This window comes from Microcaecilia unicolor, chromosome 9, assembly GCF_901765095.1.
Source record: "Microcaecilia unicolor chromosome 9, aMicUni1.1, whole genome shotgun sequence".
Classification (NCBI taxonomy): Eukaryota; Metazoa; Chordata; class Amphibia; order Gymnophiona; family Siphonopidae; genus Microcaecilia; species Microcaecilia unicolor.
The window spans coordinates 2,442,131-2,455,443 of NC_044039.1; the positions used below are offsets into that span (position 1 = coordinate 2,442,131).

The window sequence follows — 13,313 nt, forward strand, 5'->3', positions numbered from 1 at the left end:
CTGCTACTGGGTGGGCCTGAGCCCAAAGTTGGTGGACCTGGGCCCACCCAGGCCCAACCTTGGCTACGCCACTGCTGTGGTCAGCTCCCTTAAATTATATTTCTGCATTAATCGAAATTCACTCCTCTCCCGCTTTATTTATTTATTACATTTGTAGCCCACATTTTCCCGCATAGCAGTAGGCTCAATGTGGCTTACAGGTTCCGGAGAGGAGAGTACCAACTCCGGGAATATATACAGAGTGGAAAATACAGTAACAGTAGGTGCAAGGAAGCTGATAAGGTTCCGGAAAAGAGAATACAACTCTGGGACGAATATATAGTAGCATATAGAGAAAAGTAATCCCAATGAGGCTGATGTCTCCGGGGATGGGACTACAGCTTCTAGTGAGCAATACAGAGTAGGATAAGGGTAGAAGTACACTTAATTATAACTGCAGTGGTAAAATTCGTACAGTTTGAAGTAATAGGATTATGTGGAAGGGGTATTGTTCATTTCTTACATCGAAAAATGTGATGCATTGTTCATGAATTAGTTCGGGTCTGCTGGGTAGGCTTTCTGGAAGAGGTGAGTCTTGAGGTCTTTTCAGAATTTTAGATGGGTGTTCTTCCTCCTGTCTCTGCACTTTTTCCATGAATAACTGGGTGGAACTAAAATGAATCATGAATTACAATTTTCTGTCTATATTACCAAATAATGAAGATACCTCCCAGAGAAAGGATAAGTTGTATATTGGGGAAAGGGGGGAAAAGGGATTCAGCTTATGCTTTTTTCAGTAGTAGGTCACGTCGAGTTACAGACAAGTTCACTAGGTATTTTCCTGTCCCTGGAGGATTCGCAGCTGATCTAAGCTGCGACCTGCATAGGGTGGGGGTGAGGTCCTTATGGCAGGAAGACCATGTCAGACAAACACTTGGTCTGCTGCATCACTAGCTACAGTTCCTACTAACAGTTGGGGAATGGGGCAGGGGTCACAAGTGATTTGGGGAAGGGACATAAATGTAAATGTTAGCTCCCAGTTGCTGGAGTTCATTCATGCACCACTGTGAGGATAGCCGGTTACCCTTACGGCATGTGATTCTACTTCATCAGAAATGTGAACAAATTTTCTTTCTCTTGCAGTTGCTTTGAATTTTCAGACTCCAGGACTACCTATGGACCTGCAAAATGGAAAATTTCAGGACAATGGTGGCTGTGGTTATCTTCTGAAGCCAGAGTTCTTGAGAAGTTCGAAGTCAAACTTCGAACCCAATAGCCCAAGACATTCCTTCGCCCCAGTTACACTGTCAATGCGGGTGAGCTACAGAACGCATGACTTGCTTTACAGGGTGCATTGCTCTAGTAGACAGGGTTTGACACCCAATATAAAAATTATCCAAAAAAGTACTTAGATCTGAGCTTTTTAGACAAAAAATGTCTCTTCTTCTTGGCAACTTAGGCCATTTCAGAAAGCTTGAGTGTCAATTGAACATGCAAAAGGCATCTGAGAGGCTATTTTAGAACAGCCACTTAGAGGCAGGATGCTGGGCTCACTGGATATTAGTCTGACTTAACACAGCTTTTATTTTGTTCTTATGTATTTAACACTGGTCAGTCTGGATCTCAAGTACCCAACTGATCCCAAAGAGTAGATCTATTTCCCATAGCTCATTTCCAGAACAGAGGATCTCCCAAGTCTACCTGGCTAATAATTTTTATGGTATATATGAAGGAAATACAGAGCTAAATTAGAAGGAAAAGACCTCATTAAGAGCTTAATCCGTAATATTGGAGTTTATAGCCTTCTAAATGTGTGATTGGCCAAACAAGTCATCACTGGTCTAGAAAAACCTCCTAATAACAGTTGCTGGATAGACAAAAATTCAAAACCTTTAATTCCCAACTTATTTTTCTACCAACAACCAGATAGAATAAAAATTGTTACTTAGCTTAAGTTGCATGGCGCGAAGAAACTTCAAGTGATCGTCCGTTTTCTTTCAGTCTGCCCAGTTCAGATTCATACAATTTAGGTACATTATTATTATTATTAGCATTTGTATAGTGCTACTAGACGCACGCAGCGCTGAACACATAAGTACATAAGTACATAAGTAGTGCCATACTGGGAAAGACCAAAGGTCCATCTAGCCCAGCATCCTGTCACCGACAGTGGCCAATCCAGGTCAAGGGCACCTGGCACGCTCCCCAAACGTAAAAACATTCCAGACAAGTTATACCTAAAAATGAGGAATTTTTCCAGTCCATTTAATAGCGGTCTATGGACTTGTCCTTTAGGAATCTATCTAACCCCTTTTTAAACTCCGTCAAGCTAACCGCCCGTACCACGTTCTCCGGCAATGAATTCCAGAGTCTAATTACACGTTGGGTGAAGAAAAATTTTCTCCGATTTGTTTTAAATTTACCACACTGTAGCTTCAACTCATGCCCTCTAGTCCTAGTATTTTTGGATAGCGTGAACAGTCGCTTCACATCCACCCGATCCATTCCACTCATTATTTTATACACTTCTATCATATCTCCCCTCAGCCGTCTCTTCTCCAAGCTGAAAAGCCCTAGCCTTCTCAGCCTGATACAAAGAGACAGTCCCTGCTCAAAAGAGCTTACAATCTAAATAATACAGACAGACAAGACAGTTACAGGTGAGGGAAGTAATGAGTGAGAAGGAAGGAAGGGACAAGGGGAGGGTAATTGAGTAGTGGCTGGGAGCTAAAAAGCAGCAGTGAAAAGGTGGGTTTTCAGCATAGATTTGAAAACAGGTAGAGATGGAGCTAGACGTATAGGTCCAGGAAGTCTATTCCAGGCATAAGGTGCTGTGAGAGAAAAGGAGCGAAGCCTGGAGTTAGCAGTGGAGGAGAAGGGGGACGACAAGAGAGATTTGTCCAGTGAGTGGAGATCACGGGGAGGAATGTAGGGAGAGATGAGAGCGGAGAGGTAATGGGGGGCTGCAGAGTGGATGCACTTAAAGGTCAGTACGAGAAGTTTAAACTGAGATGCAGAAGGGGACAGGGAGCCAGTGAAGTGACTTGAGGAGTGGGCTAGTATGAGTATATCGATTCTGGCAGAAAATAAGTCGTGCCGCAGAATTTTGGACAGACTGGAGAGGAGAGAGATGGCTGAGCGGAAGACCAGTGAGAAGTAAATTGCAATAGTCCAAGCGAGAGGTGAGAAAGGGTGTGGATAAGGGTTCTGGCAGTGTATTCAGAAACGAAGGGGTGAATTTTGCTAATATTGTAGATAAAGAAATGACAGGTTTTGGCGATCTGCTGAATATGCGCAGAGAATATGCACATATAAAATCCCTCATGCCACCCAAACCACCTTCTCCTAATCCTAATCTTTTTTTTCATATTCTCACAATCCTTTTCACGCCATTGTCTTCCACATCTTTCCCCAAATACAGTCAAAATCTTCCACTGCCCATTTCCATCTTCCCACTACCAAACTTTGAGGTAATGCCAATGATGCCATAGTAAAAATGCTCCAGCGGTAATGCCAATGATGCCATAGTAAAAATGCTCCAGCCTGTCCATGATCACCGACACTGAAACAGTCGTACCACTGCTGTTTGGAGCTGTTACCATCTCTATGTGCAGGTGACTTTGTTTAGGGCTGTTACCATTCAGGGCCATCAAAGGAAAAGAGCTATTTTTGAAAACATATCTGCAAACCTCTTATGCTGATGTATTAAAAGGTACCACAACCTGCAAGGAGTCCACTTAACAATTCATGAAAATGGTCATCTCAGCATCACCTGTATTATTTTAAGTTTTCAGCTGTTTGTCTCCATGTGTCTTCAGGATATAACATACTGCAACACAAAATTTGATATTGAAAAGTCCAAACTCACACTGCCAAGTAAAGGAAACGGTCCAGGTATCGGTCATGAGGGCCTTATGGTCTTCCTTCCTTGTTCTAAAGCGGAAATTCAGGGATGGGATATGTCCTGAGTAAAATCCAAAGATCAGGTGTTGAAGGAGACCCTGAAATAAAAATCACAAAGAAAGAAAGAAAGAAACACAAAAATAGCAGATTCGGGTGACCTGTTTGATACTGAGTGAATTTCTCTTTGGACTGAACAACTTCAACCCAGAAGAACTAAACAGCAGTTGAAGAAACCCCATCAGGAAAGTGGATATCTGAAATGATGCTGTTTTATATCTGAATCCCAGATAATGTGGCCTAATATTCTAATAACTTATCCAGACTGAAATTGAGCTACATGCTGGAGTGAGTAGATCACGTCTAAACATCTCCTTCAATTGCTTTTATGACCAAGACGACTCTGGCATAGTTTATGTGCTGGAAATCACTCAGTCTATTGAGTGCAATGTACTTTACCTGCTGTTAGAAGGTTCTGTAAATGCATTTTACATTAAAAACTGCATGAAAAGCCTCTGAGGATTTGGCTTTGTAGCGATTCCCTGTCAACACAGCACTAATCCTGGTTATTTCTTACATCAAAAAAGGATAGAACAGATCATTAAATAAAAAGTACCCAAGAACGAGACAGATATCATGCCATAGCGTAGAATCTGACACTGCAAATACATCTGTCCAAGCTATCAAATTAAGGTTTTTAGTACCTGCCTGGGATCTCTTCTGTTATGTGTTTGACTTTATACATGTACTTACCATGTGCCTCATTTACTAACCCGTGTTAACATTTTAACACACTTGAATGCCAGTTATGCATATAGGGGGCCCTTTCCTGAAAGTGTGTTTAACACTTCACGCATGGAAACAGGCTCCTGCACGAGTGTGTTACAATGCTTTGCAGTATTTTCCCTGTTTGTTCTTGAATTGTTCGGAATTTCCCTGTGCATGGGATGAGAACGGGTGTGGAAGTGTTAGTGACTGGTGTGTTCTAATTAGCAGCAGAGGTGATCCAGAGAAGGAGAAGACAACCATGGATTTACAACATGCGGTTTAGTATTTAATGACCCAACTCGGCCAAGTTTCAACAGAATGCCTTCATCAGGCGTCAACGGCCTTGATTGTAGAAAAAAGCAAACGGCAACTACTGATACACTTCATGTAAATCTACTCGATGCACAGACTTCCACCAATAACGAATAATGGCGATTCGTTATCGGTGGAAGTCTTCTGTGCGTTGAGTGGATTTACAAGAACTGTATCTGTACTTGGCATTTGCTCTTTTTTTTACACTCAAGAGCCTGTTGAACCTCCTCGATTTGCAAATGGAATGCTCTAATGAACTTTTGACAGATTGAAGTCTCTTACCTCCTGGTTTTTTATAGTCTTACTTACTTATGTCTTTGAGTAGTTTACTGTCCTACTCTTCTGTCTATTGGAGTGGTCTCTAGGTTACTCCACTGCAGATGAAATTGTCATCTTTCAAGATAACCTGCACTGCTTCCTCCCCCCCCCCCCCCCCCGGTAGTACTCCCTACATTTATGTTACATTAATATTATTTTGAGTAAAGTCCTGTTCCTTCTTTTTTTTATTTCTTATCCTGTCCTTCCTGCAAAGATAATAACTGGATAAGATTATACCCAGTCATGGGACTCAGATCCACATTTCTATGAAAGCCACAATATTAACATCTGCCTTATAATAAAGCTGTGCAGGTCTAGAATGTTAATTCCTGGGCCTCGAGCCATCCAGATATTTATCTGCCCCCTGTCTTCCATCTTCATACCCTTACATCAACGTCCCTCCCCCCATTTTCCCTGTGCCTTAGAACAGTCCGCATGGGATGCTCACCTTTTTAAATCACAAATTAGAAGTCAGACCTTTTTATATGTCTGTGACAAGCTATCAAGAGTTCTCCTCTCTTTATTACCACTAACTTTACTTGTTTGGTCCTGTGGTTCCCATTTTTCTAGGCAGAGCCAGACTGCAGGTTCACAGAAGCAGCAGGGCAGGACTGGATCTCAATCAGCCTGTCTAGGTTGTCCTGAGTGAGGAGTTAATTCTAATGAAATAATTTAATCTATTCTAAGCGTGGCATTTTAGTACCTGATTAACCAGGAGTCCCAGATGATCACAAATGATAAAATGTTTTTTAAAAACATTGAGTTAAAAATTGTCACATTAAATTAAAATTCCTATTTAAAATATTTATAAAATAACCAGGTTTTGACCAATCATTGGAAACTCATATAGTTAGACATAGGCCTGATATTAAGAGGTAGAGAGTTCCTAATCTCGGAACCTTTTCCCACAATTGTCCTGTTGAAAGTAGTCTTCAGTCCGCAGGTTGTACGAGAAGGGAGTTCAACTCTCATATCTTGTGAAGATCTCAAAGCCCTATCTGGGAAGTATAATTGAACATGAGACAACAAATATGGTGACGCAAGGCCATACAGAATTTAAAAAAACATAATCAAAAGCAGGATTGATATTACTGTACTTTCTGGCTATTAAACATGAAGCTAGAGGGGTCCAGTATTTGTACTGAAGAGTCTTTTTGACTATTAAATCAGAATGTCTGAGTTTTTTTTTCTTTTTTGCAGATTATTAGTGGCTTTCAGTTACAATCCAGTAGCCTTTCCTCAGCCAACATGGCTGACCCCCTGGTTATAGTGGAAGTTCATGGTGTACCAGCAGATCAAGCGAAACAGCAAATACGAGCTAAAAAGAACAATGGTGAGTAAGAGACAGCAAGTACTGGACAACTTTATAAAAATAATTAAAGCACTTTACATTCACGTCTAGTGATCACAGGTAGCAACTCACAAACCCCTGGCTCCATCACCTTCCAAACTGCCGCATGGAATGGGAGGAAGTAGCATCTGCAAAAAGGCAAACTTTTCCTTCTAACCCTTCGGCAATGTGTCTCACAAATTATTGAATTCAATTGGTCCCAGTACCAATATCTGAAACACCCCGTTATTCGCCTTCCTTTCCTCCAAGTGGATTCCATTTCCCACCAATCTGACATCTATCAGTCGAACAGTTTCCAGTCCACTTTGGGTCCTAACTTCAGCTCCTCAGTTTATTCATGAGCTTCTTATGAGGAACTGTGTCAAAAGCTTTGCTAAAATCCATGTAGATTACTTCTAGTGTGTCCTTGATCCAGTTCTCTGGTCACTCAATAAAAGAAATCTATCAGATTCTAGAAGGTTCACTATCCTTTCCTTCAGTAGCACCACCATTACTTTTCCATCCACCGAAGTGAGGCTTGCCAGCCTGTACTTTCCCACTTTGCCTCTGTAACTGTTTTTATGAAGAAGGGATCACATCTGCTCTTCTCCAATCCCGTGGAACCTCTTCCATCTCTAAGGATATGTTAAAGTTATCTTTAAGAAGACCTGCCAGAACATCTCTGAGCTCCCAGGATATTGAGAAAGCTCAAAGAGGCTCTGGAGATTCATTTTAAAGGTGTAATGAATCCTTTAGCAGGGAACAATAGAAAGGATATTAACAAGTCAATACTTGTGCTTTCTACGCCTGTGTCTTATAAGAATATTACCTTTTTTCAAATGTTCAGCTTTTAACCCTCAGTGGAATGAAACGGTAACATTTCGCATCCAAGTCCCAGACCTGGCGCTGATACGCTTTGTTGTGGAACATCAGACATCGGTCATCGCCAATGAGTTCCTTGGCCAATACACTCTCCCTCTGTTGAGTATGAGTAAAGGTAACTCTGTTGAAAAATTACTAATTACTTTTAGTTAGGAAGGAAATAAGGAAATATAATATGATCGTCTTGGTGTATGAACATCATGTTTTATAGGTTTTCTGGACCTTAGTAAGAGAGGGAAGTTATCAATATGGGCTACCATTAAGATGTGTTATTTTACCACTAACTCGTGTTATTTTTGCACAGGTCCCATTTTATGCAATGAATCCAGGTTAATAATAAACTTGAGTTAACAGTAAAATTACCTGTCTTAATGGTAGCCCACATTGATAACTTCCTTCCTTAATTAATGAAAAAAGAAATGTCTTTAGAAATGGAAATGACTGCTATATGTAATGAAAGTGAGCCAAGTGTAGGACAATCAAGCCATTGTGACATCACTGATGAGGTTGGCTCTTATTGGTGGAATGAGCCATTATGACATCACAATATCAGAGCTGAGCCAAGTATAGGGCAATGGAGCCATTGTGACATCACTGATGAGGTTGGCTGTTATTAGAGGAATGAGGCATTATGATATCACAATATTGGCTTTAGTTACTAGAGACTGAAGCACTTCACATTAAGGAGGGAAGTAATCAGTGTGGGCTACTGTTAAGACGTGTTATTGTACCACTAACTGTTACTAACAGTAAATTGACCTGTGTCAACAGTAGCCCACATTGATAACTCCCTCACTAAGGCTGTCGTTTCATCTCCAGTCTTCTTATGGCAATAACAACGATTAACCCCCTGATATTCAGTGGTATTTAACCGTCAAGAACGGCTGGTGACCGGTTAAATAGCACTTAACTGGCTATCGGCTGATATTTAGTGCAGGATAACCAGCTATCCTCCACTGAAGAGCTGCGGTTACTGGCTAGCAGATAGCTGGTTATATCGCCCCATATAACCGGCAGGCTGCTGATTTTTAAAGCCGGCTAAGCGGCCATATTTGGCTGCATGAAAAGGTGGGATATCTTTGGCCAGTTTAATGATAACCGGCTAAGTCTTAATATCGCTGTAGCCAGTTACCTTTAAACTGGCCAAAAATAAAATGGATAATCATTTCCATTTCTAGAGACATTCAATACCCAGGCTCTCTTTTGAAAAATAGGCGCCTACATGTCTTTCCAAAATTACCCCACTAAGTAAAGCCGCAGACCTTCTGCCCAAACTCCACCCTATGCTGAGTTTGTGTCACTGCACATGTTTGCATATGCATAACCCATGGGGTAATTCACACAAGTAAAACAGGGTTTGCTTGTACATTTATGCATTTAATGATGGCCACTAAACATATGTCCTTTTGAATATTGACCCAATAATTTACAGATCAGACTGTACCATCCAATGAAAAAGTTCCTTTTAACTGAGTGCTGGCACATTGTAATTCTTCCGGAGGTTGCTGCGATTTTTCCAGCTTCACTTGTACATCTCTTATATCCCTTTCTTTATCCTTTCCATCATGTTGGGTTATGTGCTTTCTCTGATCATCTTTCCAGATTACCGTCAGGGTCATGTGCTTTGTCTGTTCGTCTTTCCAGGTTACCGTCATGTGCCTCTGCTTTCCAGAGATGGACAGAGCCTGGACCCAGCTGCCATCTTTCTGCATATTTGGTATTTCTAGTACTGCAGAACCAAGGACTCATGTGCCCACCTCACCACAGTCTAAGCTGCTACATAGTCTGTGTAGTGAAGGTACTTCTCAATAAAGCAACAACAGAAAAAAATGTTCAGATTTCTAATTACTAAAGTGGGTTTCCACATGTGTAATACTTCTTATCCAGAAGAGATCTCATTTCTTAATTTATTTATTAGGATGTATTTACCGCCTTCTTGAAGGAATTCACTCAAGGCAGTGAATGGTACAAGTGTAGTGCAATAAACATTAGTATAACCTTGTGGCCAGTCGGAAGTTGTTTGCCAACCCGTGTCAGATAGCTGGCTTCTAGCTGTCTATCCATTTTTGTTGGGTAAAATGACTGAGGAGGGCAACAGCAACCCCCTCTGCTAATAGTCTTCAAAGAAACTGTCACAAAAAGTGTCAGCCCCCCTAAATTGTTTATGATCTGTGTACAGAGCACTACCTTTGCATTTTGTATAGCATATATACAGCTCCCTTCATGAAAATGACTTGATTGTGTGTACTGGAGATCATGGTATCTTCCAAAGGATATTCACTCACAGTCCCCCAGTATATGGACACAGTTCTCTTTTGTGTGCCTAGCAGGAAGTCAAATATTGTCTTTCGGAACACGTTTCCATTTATGGATGATCATGAAGCACCAAAAATGATAATTTGGCTTTATTATTATACCCCACAAAAGGGAACCAGATGAAACTACAGACTATGGACCCCAAAATATATATCAATTAGCATAATATCATAAATACGAAACAATCTATCATCAACATGAAAAGTCTTCACCTGTATCATTGTTTTCTAGGATTTCGAGGGATGAGCAGTCATTTGCAATAACATGAAAAAAGGTGTCAGCAACCCAACCCATGTCTTTAACAAGTGAAATCTTTTGTGTATATTCTTTGCAAACAGTACGTACCAAGTGTGACTTCTAAGACCCTTCACCTGGGTCCTCCCCTATACTTAGCTAGTTTCATAACTCCTTACTGGCCTTCCCATGCCCTGCGTTCCTCCTCAGCTCACTGGCTTGTTACCCTTCCACTCTACCTAACTAGATCGGAATCTACCCATCAATGGCATCTGCTTTGTGGCATTCTTTTCCCTTGGACATTCATTATGAACTTTCCTATGCTCGATTTTGGCAGTTTCCGAAGACTCTTCTATTTGTACAAGTGTTCCTCAATTAGCCACCCTCAACCTGGATGGCTCTGGACCCTGGCTCGTTTTTGGCCTGGCCCATGTGTGGTTTTGTTTTTTTGTTTTCTGTACTGTCATTACTGTTGTTCCTTCCTGTTTACATTTTTTGTAAAGTGCTTTGACTTTCTTTGAAAGTACCGTAATAAACATCAACAAAGAGGGAAAGGTCTTCCTAAAGAGGGCGTGTTATTTGCACTCTTTCCCTGATAGGGTTGCCAATTAGATACAGATTCGCCCGACAAGGTTCATCCAGTCCTGGGCTTACCTCATTAGGGACTTTTGGTTCTGATTTCCCTATTGGAAGGCTACACGTCCAGGACTGGATCAACCCTGTCAGGCAAATCTGGATCTAGTTGACAACACTATTCCCTGATAGTGTCCATGTGCGTGTACCAACTTGCATGTGTGCACACTATCAGAGAAAGACGGTCCCCTCTTTAGGAAGACAGCGCCCTCTGTGCAAAGATAATTATCCCAAAAAGACAAAAATGAACAAAATGATCATTCCCTTAGACAGCACAACACAAGTTTTCTGCTGCCCATCCCTACCCCATTATGGAATTTTTCAGATGAACATAAGAGATTTTGGTTTCATCTTCTGCCTTAATCCGCAAACGAACCTTTCCCGGAGATGCGAAGGCGGTAGAACGAGAGGACATGAAATGAGATTGAAGGGGGGCAGACTCAAGAAAAATGTCAGGAAGTATTTTTTCATGGAGAGAGTGGTGGATGCTTGGAATGCCCTCCCGCGGGAGGTGGTGGAGATGAAAATGGTAACGGAATTCAAACATGCGTGGGATAAGCATAAAGGAATCCTGTGCAGAAGGAATGGATCCTCAGGAGCTTAGTCGAGATCGAGAGGCGGGGCTGGTGGTTGGGAGGCAGGGATAGTGCTGGGCAGACATATACGGTCTGTGCCCTGAAGAGGACAGGTACAAATCAAAGTAGGGTATACACAAAAAGTAGCACATATGAGTTTATCTTGTTGGGCAGACTGGATGGACTGTGCAGGTCTTTTTCTGCCGTCATCTACTATGTTACTATGTTCAGTAGCAGGTCAAGGTGAGTCACATTCAGGTACACTAGGCAATTTCTTGTCCCTGGAGGTCTCACAACCTAAATTTGCAGCTATGACACTTGAGAGTTAAGTGATATATATATATGTGATCACAAGGAGCCTCAGTGAGATTGAACCCTGGCTCTTAGCCCATTGCTCTAACCATTAGGCTCTGCCTCATTTCTTAATTAAAAGCAAAGGAACTGTCATACTGGGTCAGAGCCAAAGGTCCATAAATGCCCGTTTCATGCTTCCTATCTTCTTGATCTGTATTGATAGCTGGAATTAATTCATTGGTTTTCAACATACTGTTGTATACATCTAAAAATATTAGAACTGGTTAAAAGTCTGGAGGATCCACACTCTGCCCTAATAAAGCAGTGATAAATGTCGATTTATGATTAAGGGATTTTTATTTATTTATTTATTGCATTTGTATCCCACATTTTCCCACCTTTTTGTGAGTTCAGTGTGGCTTACAATATGATATAAATGGTGGAAATACAATTTGTTACAACTTGGTTATGGATTACATTGTGTAGATTTAAGCGAGGCAGTCAAGTAACGTTAAGGAATATAACAATGGAACACAGACATTGAAACATTGGAAGGGGGCAATGGGAGGCTTGATCAACTGATAGAAAAAAAGCCAACAGATAGCTGCAAGGAATGTCCATGTGGAGCAGGGGGTGGAATAAGCACACAAAACCCTTAGTCACAACCAATTAGCTATAACAGAGTTATTGCCTTGTGGTATGTGTTTAACGTGCCCTACTTGAATGATTCAACAAGGCATGGGAAATTGGGCAACGCAGCAATTTTGTGCCATCTTTTCTGCTGGTTATGCCCCTCTCTATGCAGCCTGTATCCTTGTGGCTACGGCCACCACCTTGTCAGACTGTGTTGCCACCTTGAGATCCTCAGACTCTATCACCCTGAGGTCTCTTTCTTGGTCTGTGCAGATCAGCCTCTCACCCCCTATCCTATGCAGGTCCTTTGGATTCCTGAATCCCAAATGCATCACCCTACATTTCTTTGCATTAAAACTTAACTGCCGAGCATTGGCCCAAGCTTCTAAGTTTTATAGACACTTCTCGTGCACTCCACTCCTTTCAAAGTTTCCACTCTCTTGATAATCTTTGTATTATTCTCTAAAAGGCATGCTTGTCCTTCTAGCACTTTGGCAATCTCTCTCTTAAAAATTTGAACAAATTGGCAGTTGGATGGATCCCTGAGAAAACAATAATTCCGACCTGTAGAGCAACTGCTTGTCATGGATGTGATTTTTCAGTTTATGACATTCAGCCTCCAGCCAAGATGCTACCAAATGTTCCCAGAGAAGCGGAAGGGACCCAAGTCATTTAGTGGAGAAAACAGTAATTTTGCACCATTGGAAGCAACATTTTGAATCCAATTTGCCTCAGGAAAAGGAATGTGTTTGGAATTGCAGTCGTCAGCCACACAATGCAACTGTTTCCGAGGTCAGGGGCTGGGCTGATGTGACATGTATTACTATAACGTACACATGTTCTTTTGTGTCTAATCACTCAAGGAACATGGGTAGAGTATTCTAGGATCACATGTATCTATAGACTCTACCAGTGCTGTGCCCATGCTCCGCCCATATGAATGCGCACATACAAACTATATGGCATTGCATTTAGGTCCATATTAAAGCGTTTCGCCAGAATAGTATCACTTGCACATATGCCAGTATTCTCATTATTTACATGCATTGGTGGTGTCCATTTTATAGAATTGGTTCATTTCTACAGACCTGAATGACAAAACATGCCTTTGTTCTTGTGTATAAAAGAAAATGATTCCT

General features: G+C 41.4%; 1 protein-coding gene across 1 annotated transcript in view; it reads left to right on the top strand.

The window, feature by feature from the left end:
- The window catches only part of PLCZ1 (phospholipase C zeta 1), a 99,551-nt gene extending 90,103 nt beyond the window's left edge, over positions 1-9,448 (top strand). Inside the window, 4 exon segments of the mRNA XM_030214816.1 lie at positions 1,123-1,295; positions 6,478-6,610; positions 7,455-7,604; positions 9,134-9,448. Coding sequence (XP_030070676.1) covers positions 1,123-1,295; positions 6,478-6,610; positions 7,455-7,604; positions 9,134-9,216 — 539 coding nt within the window. The 3' untranslated portion in view covers positions 9,217-9,448.
- The last annotated feature ends 3,865 nt before the right edge of the window (positions 9,449-13,313 follow it).